Source organism: Macrosteles quadrilineatus, unplaced genomic scaffold (assembly GCF_028750875.1).
Source record: "Macrosteles quadrilineatus isolate MER2022 unplaced genomic scaffold, UCM_ALF_1.0 Scaffold_2__2_contigs__length_208266976, whole genome shotgun sequence".
Classification (NCBI taxonomy): domain Eukaryota; kingdom Metazoa; phylum Arthropoda; class Insecta; order Hemiptera; family Cicadellidae; genus Macrosteles; species Macrosteles quadrilineatus.
The window spans coordinates 54,060,140-54,084,743 of NW_026542595.1; the positions used below are offsets into that span (position 1 = coordinate 54,060,140).

At 35.0% G+C, this 24,604-nt stretch overlaps 2 protein-coding genes across 2 annotated transcripts; one reads left to right on the top strand and one right to left on the bottom strand.

The window, feature by feature from the left end:
• Nucleotides 1-1,526: 1,526 nt before the first annotated feature.
• LOC128985790 (E3 ubiquitin-protein ligase RNF180-like) lies at nucleotides 1,527-13,000 on the top strand. Its single transcript, XM_054405668.1, has 2 exons — nucleotides 1,527-1,842; nucleotides 12,743-13,000. Exons 1-2 carry the CDS (start codon nucleotides 1,588-1,590, stop codon nucleotides 12,893-12,895), a joined length of 408 nt encoding a protein of 135 aa, XP_054261643.1. The 5' UTR covers nucleotides 1,527-1,587; the 3' UTR covers nucleotides 12,896-13,000.
• Nucleotides 13,001-18,113: 5,113 nt separating this feature from the next.
• LOC128985786 (coatomer subunit alpha-like) lies at nucleotides 18,114-24,469 on the bottom strand. The gene has a single exon (XM_054405659.1). The coding sequence runs from the start codon at nucleotides 24,299-24,301 to the stop codon at nucleotides 20,636-20,638; it is 3,666 nt and encodes a 1,221-aa protein (XP_054261634.1). The 5' UTR covers nucleotides 24,302-24,469; the 3' UTR covers nucleotides 18,114-20,635.
• Between the last annotated feature and the right edge of the window lie 135 nt (nucleotides 24,470-24,604).

The window sequence follows — 24,604 nt, forward strand, 5'->3', positions numbered from 1 at the left end:
GGAGGAAGGGGACCGTCAGTACGCTGACGGGGGGAACCCCAACCTCCCATTTACACCACTACCCGATCGAGGCCTTACCCATTGCTGGGAAACCAGAGATAACCAGAGCGATAGATCCCCAGATACCCCTGGCGGGCTCGGACCCAGCACCCGATCTACTTCGTTTGCCCGTCAGACCCAACATCACTGCCAGGCCATCAGGGTTTCCCAAAAGGAGGCAGGTATAGAAGTGGGACCCACCCGGATGAACCTATCCACCAGAGGTGGCGACACCCTTAACTCAATTGAGGTTCCGGGAAAAAAAATGTACAGGAGAGATTGCCAATAAAACCATGGTTCACTCAATCAACAACAGGAATGAAATAACAAACATATGCAAACTTAGTCTAGGCCATGCCAGAGTGAATAAGTATCTCCATTCTAAGAACATGTACTTTACCCCACTTTGTTTGAAATGCACTAAAGGAGAAGATGAATCATTGCAGCATATATTTTGGGGCTGCCCAAATTATAATTATTTTAGAGAAACACTCCTTAAAGAAACACTTAGAAAGTATGGAAACAACCTACAAGAAGCCCTAAAATCTGGAAATGATCACATTTACAAGGAAATAAACAATTATTTGAAAGAAATAGGAAAAGTAGTCTAAAAAAACAAAGAAACACTAACACTATTAGAATCACATTTATGTTGTCCACTCTTGCACGGCCGCCTTTAACTACAGGCCGCGGCCTTCGAACTGGCAACATCGCGAGTGGTGTTGTAACAGCTGATTTTTTTGGAAGCAACTAATGGTATTTGTGTATTTACGAAAGATTGATTACTGGACTATGACAATATTGACTCCGCTTACAAATGTACAGATATAGATTTTAATTCATATTGTTTCAATTTTTAATTCTGTATGTTTTATTAATATTTTAATAAATTTATGTTCATAAATTAAAAATTAAATCAATAAAGTGCGAATTAATGAGCTGATGTCACCTGTCTGCCATGTTATCTTATGGGACGTCTGTCACTGAACAACACCACTTGCGATGTTGCCAATTCTACCAGGCCGCGGCCTGTAGTTAAAGGCGGCCGTGACTCTTGGGTTTCTTAATCCGTGGCCCTCCTCTGGGTAGTTAGGTATGCCTGATGCAAGATTATCAAAAGAAAAAATTTTCTTTTAATAACCTTGTGCCTGATGGGCCCCTGGCAAAGAAGATCACCTATCTCTACCATCCTAAAGAATCCCTTGAACCTTTAAAAAATCCTATCTTTAATACATAATTAGGTACATTGACAAAAACTAGAACAATATCAACATGAAACATTGATTGTGCACATATATGTTCAATAAAAAAAATTTTGTAAAACCATAGACTAACCAACAAATAACCATAATTGCAGGATGAATTGGAAGCAACCACAACTCAGTGTACATCGAGGCTGCCTGGTCTATTAAACCGAAGCCTGCTAAGCAAACTAGAGGAAAAAAAAACTTTTAGGTTATGTTGATCATTTAACAGATCAACATCAGCACTCAACAACAGAGATCCGATTTGGCGATTTCTGATTATTTAATTATTTTAATACTTAAAATGAACGTAATTTTTAAATGCAGAAAATGTAGAACACCTTTAATAGACTATCCTAGCTACAGTCTTGTTAATGCTCATGGGCATTTAATTCAGTTAGCATTAAATAATAATTCACCAAAAATAGATTTTATAGATACAACTGAGCAAAGTGGAAATTGCGAAGACTCACGCAACCAGTGTTCGTCCTTAAAGCAAGATGTGTTTTACATTGATGATGTCAATGTCCCTGAATGGATCACTTTATGTATTGATGAGGTAGGTAATAAATGTAAAAATATTAATGGTTTTTATAAAGTAAATTTAGGTACTATCCTAGGCTTTATTAAGGTTAAATGGGCTTTCAGTATGTCCTAGGCCTAGCTCGGTAGCTGAATGGCTACAGTGCTCTCGCTCGCTTAGTGATCTAAGTAATTAACCCTTGCCGACAGACCACCACCACCCACCACTGCCCGAGCGAACACCTTTATCGCAACGATACGTTGGACAGCCGTATGTCTCGGTGGTGTAGTGGATAGCGCACCGGGCTGATAATTCGGAGGTAGCCGGTTCAAAACCCACCGGAGGCATTAACTTTTTGACTCGATTTTTTTTCATTATCAGCAAGTTTGGTTGGTTTGGTTAGGTTATGATAGTTTAATTTTATAGGTAATTTAAAGGCTGCACTTTACTTTAGGTCCTACACTCATTCGAATGAAAAGTTCGATTATTCGATTGTTTAATTCGATTAATCGTTTGGTTAGTTAGGTTAGGTTAACCTTACCTAACTAACCAAACGATATATCGAATGAAACAATAGATTTATTCATATATCGATCGATATTTTCAATCGAATGAGTGTAGGACCTAAAGTAAAGTGCAGCCAATTTAAAAAATATATAATTGATTTTGAGACATTTATAATTTTATTTTATGAACAGAACTATTATTGTTATTAGTAAACCTTCATTCGAAATTTTCATTATCAGCAAGTTTGGTTAGGTTACGACAGTTAAATTAATTTAAATTAAACCTACAAACGACACGTTTTGACAGCAATTTCCCACAAAGAGTTCGGCTATGCACGGTATGATGTGTTCTGCACGGCGCAGTGGTGGGCGGTGGCGGTCTGTCCGTACGGTCTCGTATCAAAGTATAGTATTCTTAGTTGACTGGAACGGGTGGCATCAATCCAGCTAGGCCTACTAGGAGGTCACGAATTGTGGATATTTATAGGCATGCACTGTGGATGCGATACTCCCTGGTGTGGATTAACGTCCGCACGAGTGTAATACTGAACTTATACTACTTGTGTTATATTGCATTATTTTGCTTTATCAACCTAAATTATACTACTCTACCTATTTTAAGCGCTTTTTACCATTGGCACTTTTGGGGGAAAACGTCTATTTCACCCTGAAAATCGTGTTTGAAAATCAAGAAAAATGCTAGAAATCAGTGATTTTAGACACATGAAAAACTTTTAAGGTAGGCTACAGTTAACGTGACTAACTTATGCTAATATCAATTGAAACTATCAAATTGAAAATATCGTTTGGTAATCAATCTATTTACCAGGTATAAGTACAGTACAAACTCAATAATATTTACCCTATGGATATAAATAGCACATCAGAACACAGCTTATCTTTTGCCATTTTAACTTAACAAAGTCATTTTTCCATTTCTTGAAAAAAAATCCTGTAATTGACGTCCTTGTCCTACTTGACATTCCTTTTTAGTCACTTGAAAACTGCATCAAATACTCCTCCAGCATTTCTTCAGGAATCACTTTAGTTTTAGGGCAATCCTTAGCTTCGGTTCAAGCAAATCTGTGGGGTGACGTTGAAAAGCCTCGAACTTCAAGTAGCTTATTAGAATAGCCCCCCCCCCCAAAAAAAATAAGGCGCCAACGTAAAGCTTTCGGCAACAAAAGCTTCCTGGCAAATCTCTTTAGACTTTGAGTTACTGCGACTTGCACTCTTTCAACATTTGCTGGTGTACAAAGAGTTTTGCGGTACCCACCGATTATTTTTAAGGTTTAAGCGTTTATCCTTTAAATAATTTTACCCAGTTCACCATTGTTTTCCAATCTGGAACAGCACTGTGTTGACCAAGGATGGAATGTGGTCGAAAAAATCTCTGGATTTTTGCACAAGAATCTCTATTTTAAAAATAGGGTTCCACATCAAAATCTCAGTGCTAATAGCCTCAGGCATAATATTTACTAAAATGGCATAGTTTAATTGATGTTATAAGCACAGCTGTTCATTCATTGTTGTTTTACTTATAGTGTGACAACGAAAGAAAATTGGGGTGCTCCCACTGCCTCACCCTGTATATAGATTATATTATAATTATATAATAAAATGTTGAAACAAAAATCGGGACTGAGGTGAGGACAGAGAGTATGGGTCTAATGTGGCCTGCGACTGTGGCTGCGCGTAATAAACAGCATATGATAACATGGCCCGCTGGTGAAGCGACAGTCGCGTGGGCTCGCAACTAGCAGCAAGGGTGCGCGACTGGAGTGACCAGTTGCGGCGACTGTCGCGTGCCTCACCACCGCAGTTGTGTCGCTTAATAAGCTCCTAAGCTAATGATAAAATGGCCCGGTAAAAGGGGCCTTTGAGCAGTCGCGGTCGCCCGCCCCTCGAGTGGCCAGGCATAATAAAGCTCTTAGAGTAATTGGAGGTTCCACTCTAGACGCTCATAGTAAACATTCCTTGCGTTAAAAATTCAAACTGTTGTTAATTTGTACATTTTTGATCTCATGTCTTATGCTTTAAAGAATCTACACTCATCTCCATTCATACTTGGCTTAAAATACCTACTTTTTATGGTTGCCATTTAATAAGAAAGTAATAAAGTATTATCAGTGCCTAGTTTATATTGTTGTTAATCCTTTAATTGTCTATAAATGTTTAGTCGACTGTTGTTTATATTTTAATTGTCCATCAACGTCTGTTGCAATTGTTAATTTTTGTAAATTGTTATCATAATTTCTGTCATCAGTAGGCCTATATTGTTGATGGTTCATATAATTTCTTTGTTAAATTATCATATTTATTTATAAAATGTATTTATTGTTAAATCACATTCCATACTGTTAGGTAATCCACAGAGCTGACACCTCATAAATTAACATATTGGACATGTTATTTGTAATGTCTAGCCTAACTGTAGCCATGCTATATACATGACAATTGTCAATGCATTTTTTGTAATGTCCAATGACAAATAAATTATTCGATTCAGATATCAAATCAAATCAAATCAAATCATCTTTATTCAAACTGTACATACATACATGAATAGAGTCACAGAAATAAGAACTAACAAGTACATTATGTTTCTTATTTTAACATTATTTTATTTACATACATTGCTAAATCTATGCAATACAATCCTTTATTAATGCTGTGTATTTATGAATGTAGTTAAACCATTTTTTACTCTTTTGGTTAGTTAGTCCTACATAACAAAAGGCTAAAGACAAATTTATTAAATTCGCTCACCAGTCACTAGATCTTGCAATTTGTATTTTTTTCTTCTTTATCATTGAAATCGTTTTTGTAAATATATACCTACAACCAGCTCTAGTTTGCTGGTAGCAAATAAGCTTGATTATAGGATGGATTAATAGAGCTATAAAAAGAAGTCTTCTATAGAATAACAAGTTTTATCATGGAGATATTTTCTTACTAATTTCCTAAATCCCTTTGTGTGTATATTAGTTTTCAGATTTGATGGTAATTTATTAAGAAATTTACATCCGATTTGTGTTGCTTTCTTTGAGAAAAAAGTGAGGTTATGCCGGGGTATATCTATTTGATCTCTGTTTCTTGTGTTATATACGTGTATATCTTTGCGAAACACATACTTATGAATGTTATTTTTGGCAGAGATAATGCATTCTAAAATATACTGGTCATAGACAGTTAGTATATCTAATTGTGAAAAGTGGTTTCTTACAGATGTTTTAGGTTCCAGGTTTAACATTATTCGCAAAGCCTTTTTTTGAAGTTTAAGTATTTTATCTAGGTTTTGTGCACTAGTGCCCCCATAGATTGCTAGACCATATGACAGATGTGAGTGTATATGAGCAAAATAAATACATTTTAGTGTTTCTAGATTACATAAAAATGACATTCTTTTTAAGGCGTATAATCCTGAAGAAATCTTTTTTACTAAATGAAGAACATGAAGATCCCAATTCAAATGGTTATCCACAATTAAACCTAAGAATTTTGTGAATTTTATTGTCTCTACTTGACTTTGCTCTATTGATATGGACAATTCCGGATTGTCTTTATTTTGCACTGTTGAGAAGAACATTTTATTTGTTTTTCCATGATTTAAAAATAAACTGTTTTCTGAGAAATAGGATTGAAAACATTTTAATTGTTCATTACACACAATTTCAAGATCATTATAAGATTTAGATGATGTTATTAAATTTGAATCGTCAGCATACAGAACTAACTTGCTATTGCTACCATTAAAGCTTTTTAATATAGAGGGCATTCCTTGCACATAGCACAAGAATAACAAAGGCCCAAGAATAGAGCCTTGTGGAACTCCATGTTTGATGTTTATCATTTTTGAGTTATGTTTTAAGATTTTACCAGTTTTTTCAGACACAATCTCAACATACTGTCTTCTATTAGAGAGATATGATTCAAACCAATCTATATAACGATTTGTTATACCCAGATTTTGCAATTTATTTAAAAGTATTTTGTGTGATATACTGTCGAAAGCTTTTGTAAGGTCCATAAAAATACCAACTACTTTGTTTCCTTTATCAACTGCGTCAATTACAGTGTCTGTAAAATCCATTAAAGCAGTAGTTATGGACTTGCCTTTTCGAAAACCATGTTGCTCATCATCAAAGAAATCGTTATTTACTAAATGATCCACAACACGGTTGTACATTACCCTTTCATATATTTTAGATATGGAAGTCAACAAGGACACAGGTCGATAATTTTTTACCTCAGTTTTTTCCCCTGTCTTGAAAATTGGAATCACTTTAGCAATTTTTAAACTGTCAGGAAAAACCCTAGTTATTAAAGAGCAGTTAATTATGTGTACAATAGGTTTTAAAATAGATTTTCTGACATATTTAATTAATTTTAGTGGAACCTCGTCATGACCACAAGATAGTTTATTTTTAAAAGATAAAATTATTTTACTTATTTCATTTTCATTTACTGGGCTACAACGAAATGGCTTTGTTATTGCATTTTTGGGTAGGTTAGTTCCTGTAGCTGAGTGTGAATTTAATGCTGTTTTTTGTATCAATGTTTCAATGGCTCCAATAAAATGATTATTAAAAGTGTTTGAGATGGTTAAGGGATCATTTATAATATTATTCTCCTTTTTCAGAACAGTGATTGAACTATTAGACTTATTTGCATTTATTCCTGTTTCCTTATTTATTATTTCCCAAGTTTTTTTAGAAATATTGTCAGAGTTTTTAATTTTTCCATCATAAAAGCTTTTCTTCTGTCTTATTAACTTATTTTTATAATCTTTGTTTCTCTGCTTACAAATATGTAGAAGCTCATTATCACCTGTACATCTGGCTTGTTTTTTTAATTCCGCTATTTCATTTTTTTCATGTATCAGATTTGAATCCATCCAGTCATTTTTGTTGTTTGAAAACCTTTTTACACACTTTTTAGGGAAAACTAAATTAAAATTATATTGAAATATGTTGTCAAACACTGTAAACTTATCTTCTACATTAGCGATATACAAAGGTAACCAGTTTTCATTATGCAACAACGTGTTAAAAACATTCATATTCCTTTCTGAGAAATCTCTCCTCTCAATATACTTAAAATTAATTTTTAACTTATGGTCTACGGGCACATTTACTTCTAAAACCTGGCCATCATGATCGGAAAGAGCAGTTATTATTCCTGTTACATTTGTTTGAGATTTATCTAAGTTAGTAATAAAATTATCTATTGCAGTTGCTGAATTGGGAGTTATTCTAGTAGGAAAATCAACCAAATAATGAAAGCCATTCGCATAAAGAATATTTTTAAAATCTTTAACCTCTGCTTTTGAACTCAAAACATCAAAATTAAAATCTCCAGCTACTATAAAGTTGGTTTCATCCTTCAAATCAAGTAAAATTTCTAATAGCCTATCTAATCTAGATAGAAATTCAACATTTTGCATTTGAGGTTTTCTATAAATTCCTACAAGTACAAATTTAAAATTGTTCACCTTATATTTTGCTATACAACATTCAAAAAGTTTATCCTCTGTCAAATCATCTATTTTTTGTAAGTTCAATGATTTAGCTTTCAAACCCACCTCTGACAATATCACCACTCCTCCCCCAGATGTGGTTGTTCGACTGTATTCTGAAGTTACTGAAAATTTGTTTAAATTAAATCTCTCCATTTCACATTTTGTCATATTATGTTCAGTTAATACTATTATATTAGGTTTAATTTCTTCTAGAACGATCTCTAAAGATTCCTTTCGGGAATCCAAATGTTGAATATTTTGGTGAAAGATTTGTAAAAAATTTGAGAATTTAGAATTTTTGTCAGATGAATTTAAATTTTTAGACCTATTATGAATTTTTGAGCTTAGGTCAGATTGATGACATTGGTCAGTTGTGAGTTTAAATTACATGATTGGGTCTGGTGAGGTTTTTCCGACTGACTATTACTATTGCTGTTGTTATCAAAAATACCCTTATTCAAACTATTATTATGGTTTTTTTCTAAGTTAGAGCTATTTACAGACATTTCTTTCAAAGCTTCCCCCTCCTGCGCACATGACACTGGACTGACCATGATTTTATCACCACACACATTATTACACGGCAGGTTACTCTTGGCAATGTTTGAGAAGATGTCTCGCAGGTGATGTATGAAGTCTGGGTGGGACAGGCCTCCTCGCAGTTTTCTGCTGGAACGTTCATCGCATGTGACTATTTGAATGACTGCTCCTGTGATCTGCTGAAATTCTTCCAGCTTAGCTACAAAGTGTTGTACTGGTACCTCATCACGTACACATCCCATTGGGGAGCAAAATAGGTATTTTAGTCCTTTTGTCCTGAAATCTTCACACAAGTCATTGAATGCTAAATCATAGTCTTTTAAGTTTGGTTTGCCGTTGTAAACAGACTTGGTTACCAACCCATATACTGTAGTCCCTCCACTGATTTTCTGGCATGTCAAATGGTTACTCAGGCGGTCGGAAGCTAAAGGTTTCCCAAATTGTTCTTTAAAGGCTTGCGCTACACCTGCACTCATTTGTTTGTTGCAATTTAGATCTGCTGAAATGCAATGACTAAATGCTACGAGAGAATTGTCTTTAAATTTGGAGAAAAAATCCCTCATGTCAGCTTCAATAACATGATTTCCTTCAAGTGGTAGGTTGGCAGTCAGGTGGTCTCTTTCAAAACAATTATTTTTTTCTTTTGCATATTCATCTTGCTGTTGTGTTGGTGCCTGTGTAGAGAAATGTGTAGGGTGCAAAATGGTACTATTTTGTTCACTAGAGTTCTGGATATGATCAGAGAGCAAATTTTCCACCTTATTTATAATTTTCTCTTCTTTGTTTTCGTCCATCTTTGCTCTTCTTCGCCTCTGATTGGAATTATTTAAAATTGCTGCTGAGATTGCCTTGCAGAGTTTGACTTTCCCAGATCTATTAAAGTGCAATCCATGCCTAGTGTGATCCTTAATATTCAATTTAAAATTGTTAACAGGTATTATGTTGTCATTAGTTGTTGTGAGTTGTTGGATGTGTTTATTAACACTTTTATTGATTCCAATTATGGTCCCGTTCAGTGCTGGTTTGTCAAATCTTTTCGGTATGCCTGGAACTAAGATATTTGTTTTCTTAGAGACCTCATTGATAAAAGTTAAGTCCAAATTCACAGATTGGTTGTTCTTATCTGTAATGTCATTTGTACCACCGACAACCACCACATAATCTTTAGTACTGAAGTCTTTTGACAGTTTCTCAGCATCTGAAGTGATTTCTCTCAGTGGTGCGCTAGGCTTTACTATAGATGTAACACCATAAGCACTACCCAGCTGGTCTTGAAGCAACTCTCCGCACTTGCGTCCATGACTATCAGTCAACAGCAGTACTCTATGCTTTTTCTTATGAGGAACAAATGATTTTTTTGAGAGAGACGTGGGCAGTGCTTCTGATCTAAATGGCAGTTCCGATTTATCCTCACCCACAGTTTTCAGAACGCTGAACCTGTTGGAACACTTAACGGTTTCATTTTGCTTTAGTTTAGTGGCTTTAGGACCTTTATCTACTAATACCCAGTTATTTTCCTGTAGATGTGCAGAATCCCTTTATAAATTAAAATATAAACAGAAAATCAAAACAAATAGAAGAAATTCCAACCTCATGTTTTCAGGGTTAGGCAAATGTGTGGATACCCCTAGTTAACTTTTTAACGCGTTGCAATAGGAAAACCAAACTCGGCACATATTTACAACATAAGATATTGCACTTTTTCATCCAAGTTACAACTTTGCCCCAGCCCCCAAAATGGGGTATTTTGGGGGCAGCCCCAAATTTTCAAATGTAAACACCTATCATGTGACCCATCATTTTAAAGGGTTTATCAAGGGAAAATGAATGGCGCAAACCAGAGGTCAATATCCCACGCCTAATCAAAATGGCAGCCATTTTAATTATTTAAGATGAGCAATCATGATAAAGTCTAGACACCCCCAGTTAACTTTAAAAATTAAATATTTTAATACTGACCAAAAGGTGAATTCTCTTTTTTCATAAAGGTATGCTGAGTTTAGTTTTCCTGCTATAACCTGTTAAAAAATTAATAGGGGATATTCCAAAATGACTGCCATTTTGATTAGGGGTGCGATATTGACCTCTAGTTTGCGCCATTTAATTTGTCTTGAGAAACCATTTAAAATGAGGGGTCACATGATAGGTGTTTACTTTTAAAAATTTGGGGCTGCCCCCAAAATACCCCATTTTGGGGGCCGGGTACAAGTTCTATTTAATGAAAAAGTGCATTTTTTTATGTTGTAAACATGTGCCGAGTTTGGTTTTCCCACTGCCATAGGTTATAAAGTTAACTGGGGGTGTCCAGACTTTATCAAGATTGCTCATGTTAAATTAAAATGGCTGCCATTTTGATTAGGCGTGCGATATTGACCTTTGGTTTGCGCCATTCAATTTCTCTTAATAAACCCTTTAAAATGAGGGGTCACATGATAGGTGTTTACATTTGAAAATTTGGGGCTGCCCCCAAAATACCCCATTTTGGGGGCTGGGGAAAGTTGTAACTTTGATGAAAAAGTGCAATTTCTTATGTTGTAAATATGTGTCGAGTTAGGTTTTCCTATTGCAACGTGTTAAAAAGTTAACTAGGGGTATCCACACATTTGCCCAACCCTGTATAGAGCATGGGTTGAAAAAATAGAGAAGTCTGTACATTCAATATTTTTGGTTGAGTTTTCGACCACTGGACGACCTCTAGTATGTTATAATAAGTTAAGTAGAGTTCCAGATTAATATTTCTTTTCGAAACATGTTTGTTTTATTCAGACGTTTAGTAAATGTGGTTTTAGTATAAAAACTAATCTCTTGTGCTTGTCAGTAATGTAAATCATATAACGCATAGGTTCTAGACTCTTAGAGCAAGGCTATGATAATTTTTGTCCTGAAAACCCTTACATTTATCCTTTAAAACTACCTATGAGAATGTTGAGGAGAGATATAGTATATATTTCTGATATTGTACTTCATTACGTTTATTTTATTAGGAAATTATTATGAATGCCATATTCCATTATGTAAGTTAGAACTTAGAGTTGTGAAGTAGCAAATATGCAGTCTCTTAGGGCAATTGTCGGCTTTTAGCGCCGGTAACAGAGTCATAAACCATCGTCCTTCTGCAAAAGGACGGGCCCTTCCTCACCACTTTTAGAAAGTTGTAACCCCAATCGAGGGTGAGGAAGGTGTCTTTTATTCAGTCAGTGCATCGACGAGCATCACTTTATTAACTTTGCATAGTTTTCGTATAGGAAAAGTAGAAGTATTTGTGTGAGGCAGACCCCTCCACGTAGTTCATTAGTCTTAATTCGCATTCAATAGTAGGCTATAGTACATTCACATTAGTTTCGTTATAGCATTTTTATTCATCACAGTGTTAATTATACAGTCCACTAATATCCATTTCTACATCAATAAAATCATAGTTAATTTTATAGACCAAAACCATATCTTTAGTGTTTATGTGCAGTTTTTAACACTTTTTCTTGTTACCTTTTACACAACATTTTAATACGTTTTAAGAGTAGATTTATGAGTGTAATTCATTGGTTTCGATAACAGTTTCTGTAGGCCTAGCACAAAATTGTGTTTATTTTACAACGGTTGACAATCACTTGAGACTTGAGATAGATGACAAGGTTGTTACAGTAACACAATGCTCTATAGCCTAAACAGCACCAATACCCGAGCATGATAAAATGTCATTAAGTATATAATTTATTTTATTCCAAATCTAAGACTGTACCGCTGTTTTATACTATCAAGGACATCGTACTTTTCCAGGGCCTATATTTTATTTGTTAACCTCTTGAACGAATGAAACACCTCGAGCAATGCTCGGTCCCCTGGTACTTTATTTATAAACAATTACAATAGCTACAGGTATGAACCCAAAACAGCTATAATGAAAAATAATACAATAACATAAAGCCGCATTTACATCACAGTTAGGAACAACTTGTGTTTTAAAAACAAGTGTTACCAACAAAATATTTGGAACTTTTTATTGTTAACACTTGTTTCTAAAACAAAAGTTTACAAAAGATAGTGTACTTTTCTTTGATTTTGTTGGAAACAATTTAATCACTGTTCCCGAGAACACGAGGTCAGTCCCTCTCGAGATAGTCATGTGGCAGTGTGTATGCGCAAGGTATAGGGGGGAAAGTATTGTATTCAGCGTAGAAGTACAAAAACATTCTTCCAAAACAAATGACCCTTATGTTTGAAACATCCTTTGATCTCTACCGACTTCTGGTGGGAAACAATTAGTTCTTAACACGTGTTCTTAACTCCGGTGTAAATGCGGCATTAGGTATAATTTTATTGTAATGTGAAATAAATTTAAACTGTAATAATAATAAAGTGAATATTTCAGGGGGATTGGACCAAAGGAAAGCTGAAGTGCCCCCAGTGTACAGCAAGAGTGGGCTCTTTTGACTTTGTATCAGGATTCCATTGTCAATGCCAGTTATCAGTGGTTCCCTCCATTCACTTGGTTAAGAGTAAAGTGGACTATAGAATTTCTTAATGTTCTCAGGCAGACACTATAACTCTTTTGTAAATAGCATACAATACGAAATTTGTACATACTTGTTTGTAAATATACACAACTACTGAATTATTCGTGTTCTAATTACATTACTTTCCAACGCAAATAGTAATTTAATTGAGTTTTTATAAAAATTGCTTACTGTACTCACTTATAGAGTAGCAATACTTACAACAGATTTTTTTTATTTCATATCTTAATTAATGATATATTTAAAGTCAAATGCAAAAAAGATTAAAGTTAAATTAAATAAACCACAATGTAAAGCATTACGAGCTGGTGAAATATTAAGGCCTAACTCATCAAAAAACAAGTTAAGTGTGTTTGTAATTATCTATCTGTCCTAAGATGCGTATCCAAAATACTAACTTCAAACTTAGCATAGTTACTTACTAATTAATAAGTATGTTAAAGAAAAGGTGCACAATTGAAGGAGTTTAACTTAGGTCTATTATACTCTTAGTATTTAAAATATACTTTTATTTCAAAGGGTAAATTCTTGAAAATATAAATTTAAAACCCCCAATGGTTTAAAGACGGGTTGTTCTAGCCGCCAATTGTGAGTGTCATGGAGAATTCAGCAGTTAGGAAAATGGCTGTACCTTCAAATCTTCAATCTTGAGTAAAGAACGCAGCTGTATTCAACAGCTAAGATATGGCTGTACCTGACCATTGTGTAAAGGATAACATGTTGACTCTGTGAAGAACACAGCTGTGTTCATCAGCTAGGAAACCCCACCTTGACATAGGGTGCTTGGTAATCATGACATGGTTCAAGTGTGTAGCTCAATGTTCAGTAAACAGCACTTGCAGTCAGACAGATAAATAAGCTCTTTCACCTTATGTCAATTAATGAAAGATATGTGTGTCTGGCCCTGAATAGAAGGAATAAATCCTCAAAAGAGAACCAGAGACACCCAGTGTATGTTCAGATCACCAAGTGGACTGATACCATACATACTTATAAACAGGAGTTTAAAATGAGTGGAGGTTTAAAGTTAAATTCCAATTTCTAAGATTTAATACACTATTGCTTGTTCATCATAATAAAATTGGTTTTGTACCTTTCCAAAAAGGGACTTATGTTTATCCTCTACAGTATATTATTGAGTATTAACTGCACTCACACCAAAGCGTTCCACTAGTTGTGGCAATTAGTTTACAAAATACTAAATACAACTACTTTTTTGTCTGTCACTTTCACTAAATTTTGGTTTCCCATTTAATGCCAGTAAGATCAAAGAAAGTTGACAACTAAAAGTGGAAGATTTGTTGCTGCGAGCAAGCAGCTTGTAGAAAACTAATGGGAAACTGTTCCTCCTCCACGCGCCCTGGACGAGTTGTCGGGCGTTTTCCACTTGATGCTCTAAATTAGAGAAGAGCAACTTTTAGTAGTCAACTTCGAATGATTAAAACGTGCCTTTACGTATTACTCAAAAGTTTAATTTGATAACTTAAGAGTAGGGTGCAGCTAATTGAAGCAAATAGCATCCAACCTAAATGTTAGACGCCGAAACTGTCAAGAAATGTAGTAAGTAAGTTACTGTAGCCTACTTGTAAATTTCAATAAATTAAACACAAAATGATGTGGTAAGTTTTTGGAAAATGTTGCTAAGCCTAATAATAATCTACAAAAAAAACTCAAATGAGAAAAACAAGTTTAACAAAACGTGGACTTGGTTTTTTTTTTTAACTCTCCCTTCACATCCTAATCTCTAGCCCAAAACCGGTTTACACATAACTTAAGGCTAAGCCATGAAGGTCACAACATTTTTACATTGCCACAGCCATAATTGATAGGTATGGCATTTGAATCCAAAACCACAGACTGTAGGACAGAAGTCTTGCCCTATACCATTAGACAAAAGGTTGCTTCTTCCATGGATGTGGTTTGGTTATCAATACTTTGTACTTGTATGCTCAAGACTATCTGGAAGGTGCTAATATAGGTAAGACCTAAATCATTCTGTAACTTTATTTAGATGATAACTCTGGTATACAGTAGAACCTCAATTACTCGAACCTTGATATCTCTAATTCTTCAATATCTCAATTTTTTACAAATCCCCTTGAAATCCACATTAATCATAATGTTAAAAGTACCTTTATAAGTCGAAGTTTCTAAATATTTAACCTCAATAAGTCGAATTTTAACAACTTTTGAACAGTAACATTCTACCTCTGTAACTCGAATTTTCCCGTCATCGAGCCTCAGTAACTCGAAGTTTACCTTTTTAAGTCGAAGTTCGCACGAATGTGCCTCAATAATTCGAAGTTTTGCCTTAACAGTGCAAGTCAGTTGTCTTTTGATTCCTGTCGAGACGTGCAAATCCAACTTCCTGTGTTTGCTTCCTGATGTGTCTGTTTGGCTAGGTACTGTAGTCAGTAGTCTGCCAGTTGTTGAGGTGGTTTTTACGTTGCATTTTGTTTATCACACTAGTGCAGTACTGTATTTTCCCTTTAAATACTCTCTACATAACTTTTGTATGTACAATATTGTGGCTATTCAGTATTTTAATATAGATAATTACAAGACAAATAAATCTAAATTATTTTTGTTGTTACAGTAGCTTGTTTTTACAGTATACAGGGTGTTCATTTGAAAACTTTCCATATCTGTTGTGTGCAAAGGTAAGGCTTTTAACACTTGTTTGTTCTCATTTCCCCCTAATTTGGACATGCCAAATCCAATAAAATTATTTTCAATTTCGAAAAATGCCCCAAAAGGGCCCAATTTGGGGGGTAGGGGTGCTTTTTGAGAAATTTTCAAATGTAAACGTGGGTTGTGTGATACATCAATTTAAAGGTCTAATCACCCCGACTATTTTGGTGCAATAAAAATGTAATTATCTTTAACCGTATTTACAGGGTGGGTCAAAACGTTTTTAAAAAGGACTTTGAAGTTAAGTGCCGTATTACCCGAACTACTGAACGGAACAGCGCCAAATTTCTTTCCAAGCTTATTCTTGATCTACTCTTTAAGATAACTTGTAATAAGGGCATTTTCCATGTTATCTTCTAATTTTTAAAAAATCTCAAATTTTAAGAATAAAAGAAAGGTGAAAACTCAAAATTCTTAAATAGCAAGGTATAACAAATTTCATACCATGTGAAAGGTCCTTTTTTAACAAACATTTTACGTATTTAAGTTTTCTTTCTATCTCTTACCGTTTAAAAATTGCAGTAGAAAAACTGAATTTTCTATGGTAAAATTATAACTAGTTTTCTAACAAAACACATTGCACTTTGCTCAACGATGTATTATGATTAATTACAAATTGATCAACTACTTTTACTTGTGTCAGTTCATCTTGGACCCTTCATCCTGTTTTTTTCTCGTTGGGAACTGAGCCAGTTTCAGAAATTTCTTAACCAAATCATTTACAGCTTTATGACTTAAGGTCTTACCTGGATATTTATTGTTAAACACTTTGCAGTTATCCTGAAACACTTTTGTTCTGCCCAATAAGTAAAAATAAAGTATATTTTTTAAGTGTACACCATATTCGATTAGATGCTACAGAAAATAGTACTTTTTGAAATTAGTACTACCGTTGACTAGTCAATGGTACTACAGAAAACAGCCCACATGTAGGTTGTCCTCATCAGCTATAAGACTTGTTTTTCACAAATTAAAACGTAACGACTTGTTTGTCAATCAGGGTATCAATAATTATGAATTGTTTCCTTCAGTTAATGCACCATTAAATGTGTCTAGAGACGAATTTTGGCTGTTTTATTAGAAAACTAGTTACAATATTACTATGGAAAATTCAGTTTTTCTACTGCAATTTTTAAACGGTAAGAGATAGAAAGAAAACTTAAATACGTAAAATGTTTGTTAAAAAAGGACCATTCACGTGGTATAAAATTTGTCATACCTTGCTACTTAAGAATTTTGAGTTTTCACCTTTCTTTTATTCTTACAATTTGAGATTTTTTAAAAATTAGAAGATAACATGGAAAATGCCCTTTTTACAAGTTATCTTAAAGAGTAGATCAAGAATAAGCTTGGAAAGAAATTTGGCGCTGTTCCGTTCAGTAGTTTGGGTAATACGGCACTTAACTTCAAAGTCCTTTTTAAAAACGTTTTGACCCACCCTGTAAATACGGTTAAAGATAATTACATTTTTATTGCACCAAAATAGTCGGGGTGATTAGACCTTTAAATTGATGTATCACACAACCCATGTTTACATTTGAAAATTTCTCAAAAAGCACCCCTACCCCCCAAATTGGGCCCTTTTGGGGCATTTTTCGAAATTGAAAATAATTTTATTGGATTTGGCATGTCCAAATTAGGGGGAAATGAGAACATACAAGTGTTAAAAGCCTTACCTTTGCACACAACAGATATGGAAAGTTTTCAAATGAACACCCTGTATATAAAGAGTTTGACTAACGTTTGCTTTAAACAGACATTATACACAGAAAATGTAGTTCCGTGTATGGATGATTTAATGTATACTGTATTATTGTTTTGTATTTTGTACAGTATTTAAACTATTTTTTTTATTTAACATGTTTTTTATTTTTATGTAATTTATCAAACTTATTGCGAAATAATAAATACAGTAGGCCTACTTCATGTGCATTAAAACTTTTATTTTGCTTCAAAAGTTACTCTTCAGTACGTATAAATACAGTTTGAGTTCGATTTATAAAGGTTTAACACGTTAAAGTCGAGTTATAAAGGCCGTGACGTAACATCACTGTCATACCCCAACACCTCAGTATCTCAAACTTTTCATATGGAACCTTCATAACTCGAACCTCTTTAAGTTGACAAACTTGATAACTCGAATTTTTATCATAACCCCTTCAGATTCGAGATATTGAGGTCCTACTGTATTAGGCTAAGCTTTTTCTCTAAGTCAGTTAACTCAACGAAAAGGTATAAAAATATACTGTATAAAGAATGCAGCTGCAAGGTGGAGTGATATAAGCATTGATGAAAATGTTTCCACCGCATACTCACTGATCAATTTATAACCAACTTTTTATGAGATTATCACATTTCCTTAGATTTTTTTTACCAGACTATTAAATAAATTTGAAATTTTTCTCGGCAAAATATTTTTTTAATTAGACATAATGTGAGGTAAGTTTTTAATAAAATAACTAAACATATGGTTTGGAAAAAGACCATGAATTTTATGTTCCATGTATGTTAGTTTTCAGGCAAAGGAAATACTAATTCCAGAAATAACACTTATTTATTGAACAATCAAACATAACCTTTATAATAGCATTTAAATACTGAGAAAATTCAATCAATCACCTCATTAATACGAGTAAAAAATATGTTTATCTTTCATTAAGTGGTCATTGTTTGAATCCAATTCTGAAAAGTGAACAATTTATTCTAAACAGAAGAAACAAAAATATCTTGAAAAAATTTTAACCGAAAATGTAGGCCACAGGGCGAGACCTTTAAGTGACTGGACAAATTAATGAATAGTACCTAAATATTAAAAATAATTAAAAGCTAGGACAAGTACTATACAAAAAAGTTATTTATAAAGCACCAGTAGACTCTTGCTAATTTGGCAATTTTCATCTAGCAGTATTTTTTTAGTTGTGATAAAATTTGTATCAACAACAGTTAGTTATTACTTACAATACCACTTTTACCATTAAGCACACTTTAAGAGGAATAGTTTGTGATTTTAATTGAGGAAATCCAATTCGTTAAGTTTGTATTTTAATAATCAACAGCGAGCCATTATTTTGGCTGGTTATCAATAGACTCTTTCAAACTAAAGAGTTTAAAGTAAGGCCTAGTCAACACAATTACAACTGTAGTATGATAAGGAACCACTTAAAAAAGGTAAATATTTCATTGCAAACAATAGTTTTCACTTATGATTTTAGTGGGCCTAATAACAATTAAATTCCGATAGTAAAGTGAGATACAACATAAATTTAAATTTGTTATGCTTAACGACTTATTTTTGGTTAGTTACCCTGTAAAGGGTTGCCATACCGTAATTTGTAAAAAGTGGAGATTTTAGCTGGCGTCCCCCACTACTACAGTGGATATAAATTTACGGGCTAGCAAAATTGTATACCTACATAGCACAAATATTAGAAACGGTATGGGTCATACACAAAAAAGTTAACTCACTGGCACCAAAGTAAACATGTTTTTGTATTTAAATGGAACTGTCAACTGTCTGCTAAACTCGGTTCGGCTTTGGCAGTGAAAGCGGATACCTTTGGACTGGCCGGCAGATGCAAAGCAAAGGACTGACTGGAAGGAAACAGACAATAACTAAGGATGTTTCTGGACAAAGTGAACTAAGGAATAAAGAAACGTTAGGCTAGTAAAGAGTACAAGAGTTGCATTTTTCAGTCACTGCACAAAAATATTTGCGATCATAAACATTTACTTTATTCCAAAAGTACCATTTATACAATGTAGAGAGTAAAAAAAGAGATTTCTCACTTTTAGCAGAAATACCCCGGGAGCTAAATTTTGAACGTCAAAATCCGGTAATCACCGGGGAAATCCGAGGATATGGCAACCCTAACCTACAATAAATGGCACTGTTACTAATCTGGACCCCGTAAATTGCCAGATCAACAAGAGTAAACTGTACTTACAAGAGTAATAAGCATACTTAGTACATAGGCTAAACAAGCTAACAATCTTTTAAACAATACATAATTAAAATTAAATCGGCATAGGCCTATCTCAGGAAAAATTGTTATACATGGAATACGTCCCAAAAAAAAATATCAGTACATACCAAAATAAGATCAAGGCTACTGGTACACATATTTTCAATAATACACACTTAAGCATTCCATTCATTAAATCTTAATGGCTTTTAAAAAACTTTTTTTCGCATCCAAATTAACTTGCTGGATATTTTGTAGCAATATAGCGTGCCCATGTCTTCAAGTTAGCCTATATTTATATTGACAAAAAATATTACTACTTACCCTAACAAAATAGTAGATAGGGCCTATTAATGAATTCATTTCAACCTTAAAAGAGAGGTTTATTAATTAGTTTAACTTTGCCCACTTATCGACTTAGGATAAGGGTGTGAAATAACCATAACTTAGTTAACTTCATAGCTCTCCTCGTTAAGACTAATAGACAATTAATTGTGTAGCATTTAAGAAACTTTTATCTCCCTATTTCAATGTAGGCTACTGTACTTGTAGTTGGTATTGTGTAGCTCAATATTTTTAACTCGTGACTTTTAGTGACCCTAATAACAATTAAATTACGAATAAAGTAAGATACAACAGACATTTAAATTTGTTTTGCTTAATGACTTATTTTTAGTTAGCTACCCTGTAAAGGGTTGCCATATGGTAATTTGTAAAAAGAGGAGATTTTAGCTGGCGTCCCCCAAATAGTCCCCCTAATAATTTTCAAGTGGGCTCAAATGAAATTTACATTTAATTAGTTCTACGCTTTACATCTGTATCTGCTGATTCAATTCATAATGTTTACTTAGGTAGCCTACTAAAAAAGACCAAACCTAGAAGTAAACTTGCTTAAACAACAGAAATATAATTTTAGACAATCGCTGCAACTGGTTTTTATTAATATTAACAAAATTAAAGTAGCCTATACAAACCCAGTTGGGCTGATAAGCAAATACCTATTTAACATTTTATGATCTTACAAAACATGCTAAATTGATGATTTTAGTGAAAATCACTTTTAACATAAAAATGTAGGGTGGGTGTGTTGGTTACTTATCTGAACTGCAAGGGGCTGATTCTGAGTCCCATGACATCCTTTCCAATTTCAGCAACTTTGCACACATTGCAGATGGAACTCTTGAATTGAGGCTGAAATGATGCTCCACATAAAGGACACTTCTCTTCGGGCTTTCCTCGATAGATTGGAGTGTAGCTTTTCCCACAGATGTTGAATGGATTGTGTTCATCATAGGCCAGAGTGTGTTCATCCACCAGATTCTTGTCGCAAGCTTGCAACATTTTCCGTGCCTGGGCAGCAACTTCAGGCCGAGGACCAAGTTCTAAAAGTCGTCGTGCAAATGATGCAGCAGTTTTATAGTTCTTGAGCTTAAAAAACAAGTTAATGGCTGTTCTCAATGTTAAAATCTGATGAACTGGTTGAAGATTACAATGAGTGAAATAGGCAGCCAGTTCACAAATCCTTTTCTGCTCCTCCAAGGTACTTTTAGGCAATTCTTTGCGAGTTGTTTCCATTTGTAGGCCAATAATATATTCTCTACAGATTTGCATAAGCTGTTGCGCTTCAGATATGTCTTGTCTGGTATCAACTACAAGGAGAGGGATGCTGAGTAAGAGATTTCTAAGCTTATCAATTGCTTCTGAAAACTTTCCTGCAGTGGTGAGTTGATAACATTGTTGCAAGCGAGATACCAAGTCACTTAGCTTGACCCAAATCACTGGGTGCCCTCCTTTTGGTCCTGCTTCTTTCCAATTGCGATGAGGGTAGGCAAAGATTGATGGACAAGAAGGAAGAGTGGAGTAACTGGTTCGTGATTGACTATATGCTGCCAAAAATAGATTATGATACTGTGCAAATTCTGTCACTCCAACTTGGTCATGCAATAGACGGAAGGCTGTTTCAAAGCTGCCTGCCATGATGTGGTCAATTGGTAATTGCGAATTTGTCGCCCAGACCTTGCTCTGAGACACTCCGCTTGTTGGAGCTACAAAATATCCTTCTTCAGCTGTAGATGTAACTCCTTCTAAATCAGGGGGAAGTTCCAAATCTTCATCGCCAACATCCCATCCACTACCTTCTTCAGTTGATGCAGGAATAACTTCTTCTGGATCTTCATCGCCTGGCATGTGATCATCCATCCCCAGCTCTGCGTCTTCTCCCCATCCTTCACCACCAGTATCTTCAGCAGCTAGAATTGTGCTTGACAGTGCTCCACTACCCTTCCCAGCATTCATCATAGCACCTTCAAAGAATCCTTTAGATACAGTAAGTAATGGCCAATTAGCTTCTGCCTGAGCAATAGGAACAGGAGGTTTCAATAAACGGGCATTCTGAGGAATTTGAGGAAGATTTCCATCACATACGCTTTTCAATGCTTCTGCTTCTTCTTCTAAGCCATGGGCTGCTGCTGTCAAATAAGCTAGAGAATTCTGGCCACAGCTTTTCAGTATTTTGATTCTCTCGACTACATCTCCTAATAGTAACGCTCCTTGATACTGACCTGACAAGTCTTTACGAATTTCAGCAATTTTGGTCATTTTTCTTAGCTTGTCCAAGTTTCCGGTAATTAGATACAAGAAAGTAAGCTTCTCAAAATTCTTAGTTCTTTGATAACACATTTCAACTATCTGATGATTACCTTGCATCAGGGCTGCTTGGCCAAGTCGTTCCCAGCACAACTTGTCTTCAAGAGCACGAGCTGAATCTAAAGCCACTTCAATATTTCCACATTCTAAAGCCAAGGCAAATCTTGTCTTATCATCCTTAACAAAATGAAGGGCGACTTCTGGATATCCTTTTTGTTGCAAGTAGGCAATGATGGACTGGCCTACAAGTCTGGCATTACGGACCATGTGCAAAACTTCATCGTACTTTCTATTGATAAGAGCTAGCTTGAAACGATATTCAGTTGGATCGATACTGAGGACCATAGGTTTACATTCACGATCCAAACAAAACACTTGATTTCCCTTGACTTTGGTGATGTATATGGGTAAATCCAAAGTCCGAATAATTCCATGATCACCATTACAGATTGCATACTTGATATGGTTGCTAGTAGTATATATAAATACACCTGATTCATCCCATGCACCTGACTTAACTCTTGTATTTTCATGAATTGAACATAATGTCTCCATTTTTCTATTACAGATTATGACTGTGTGTTTTGCCAATAATGCAACATTGCTCATATCTGAAGACCAAACTACATACCTACACTTTGAAATTTTCACTTGAGCTAAAGTACGTTTCTGTTGAACATCAAACAAGGTGACATTATCTGGATCTCTTAACAAAAGCATTCCTGTTCCAGCATAAAAGATTTCATCACATGAAGGCTGGTCAATTTTCTTTGTTACTTCATTTTTAAGATTTTTTATAACAAGAGCATGGCTTCTATCAAGAACAGCAAATCTGTTTCTGGCAACCCAGATAGCAGTGACACCTGTTGATCGTTTACTCTCGGCAACATCAACCGAATGGCCATCCGTGTGATCCCTAGGAACACTGTACAAATCATATGTGGAACTTTCAACATTAGTATTGCGAGAACAAACTAATAGTGCACTTTCTGCCATGTTGTAGCCAATACTGTATACAGGGGTTTTACCACCACCTCTAAGTTGCATCAAGGGCATATCCTTGCTTGTAGTAAAATCAAGCTTGCGCAAAAACCTATCTTTAACATACAGGAGCATATTGGCATGAACAGCATATGCTGGTCGTTCTCTTTCAAGTTTGAAAATAACCATACCTGAATCATGGCCAGCAGCAAAGAGGTTTAGAGTTGGGTGAGCAGCCAATACCCAAAATCTCTCATGTTCTCTCCTAAATGTATGCAAACATGATCTCTTAGTCATATCCCAAACCCTGATACTTTTATCTTCACTGTTTGAGAGGATCAACTCTTGTCGAGGATGAAAAAGAACACAGGATACATTGTTATAGTGTCCCCTACAAGTATCCACTTCCCACGCTTTAGCTTCATTCATTCTCCACAGCTTAATTTGCCTGTCGTCTGCACCAGAAACAATCAAGGGTAATGTGGGGTGAAAACATGCCCAATTTACACCACGATCATGGCCCTCTAAGACATGCTTTACAACAGCATCTGCCTGTCCAAACAAATCTGTAGCGGTAGGATTCTTCAAATGTTCATCTAAGCCACCAGGACCAGGAGCAACATTTTTCTTCCTTAGACCTGATATGTCCCAAACCCGAACAGTTTGATCGAGGGAGGCTGAAACGACAATGTCATCAGTGGGATGAAACTGGGCACACATAACATAGTGATTATGACCTGTCAAAACGCAAATACAGGTACGGCTTTGCCAATTCCAAATACGGATGGTTTGGTCATCAGATGCGCTAAGAATCCAAGGATATTCATGATGAAATACAGTTGTTCGAATGTAATCCAAATGGCCTAACAGAGTGAATATACACCTTCTCTGTTTATAGTTCCATACCTTGATCTTGTAGTCATCTCCACCCGACACAAAAATTGGTTGCTGGTTGTGAAAACAAATTCCTCGAACAGGCCCATCGTGTTCATCAAATTTGTCGAGTAATGTACACATACGATAATCCCATAACTGAATAACACCATTGTGTAAACTGGATAAAACCCATGGTCTCTTGGGGTGAAAAGAGAGACCCTTTACACGGGCCGATTTGGTTTCAAACTTAGTAAGCATATCTGTAAAGCTTTTACTACAGGTATGAAAATATTTACGGAATAACCACGAATATAAAAAGCATTACGAATTGTTCAGAACTTAATTTTACAAGAAATATCACTTAAAACAGCCACGTCATGACAAAATGCTAATGAACCAAACACGGCTTTAGGTCCTTTGCTTAGTAAAAACGTCAACGCAACGTCAGTATCATCAACGTCATACACGCCGATTGCAGCCAAAATACAGGCAACAAGAAAACTATTACCAAAGACAGACAAATGGAACCACGTATTCTGAAGTGTTATTAAAAATGTATAA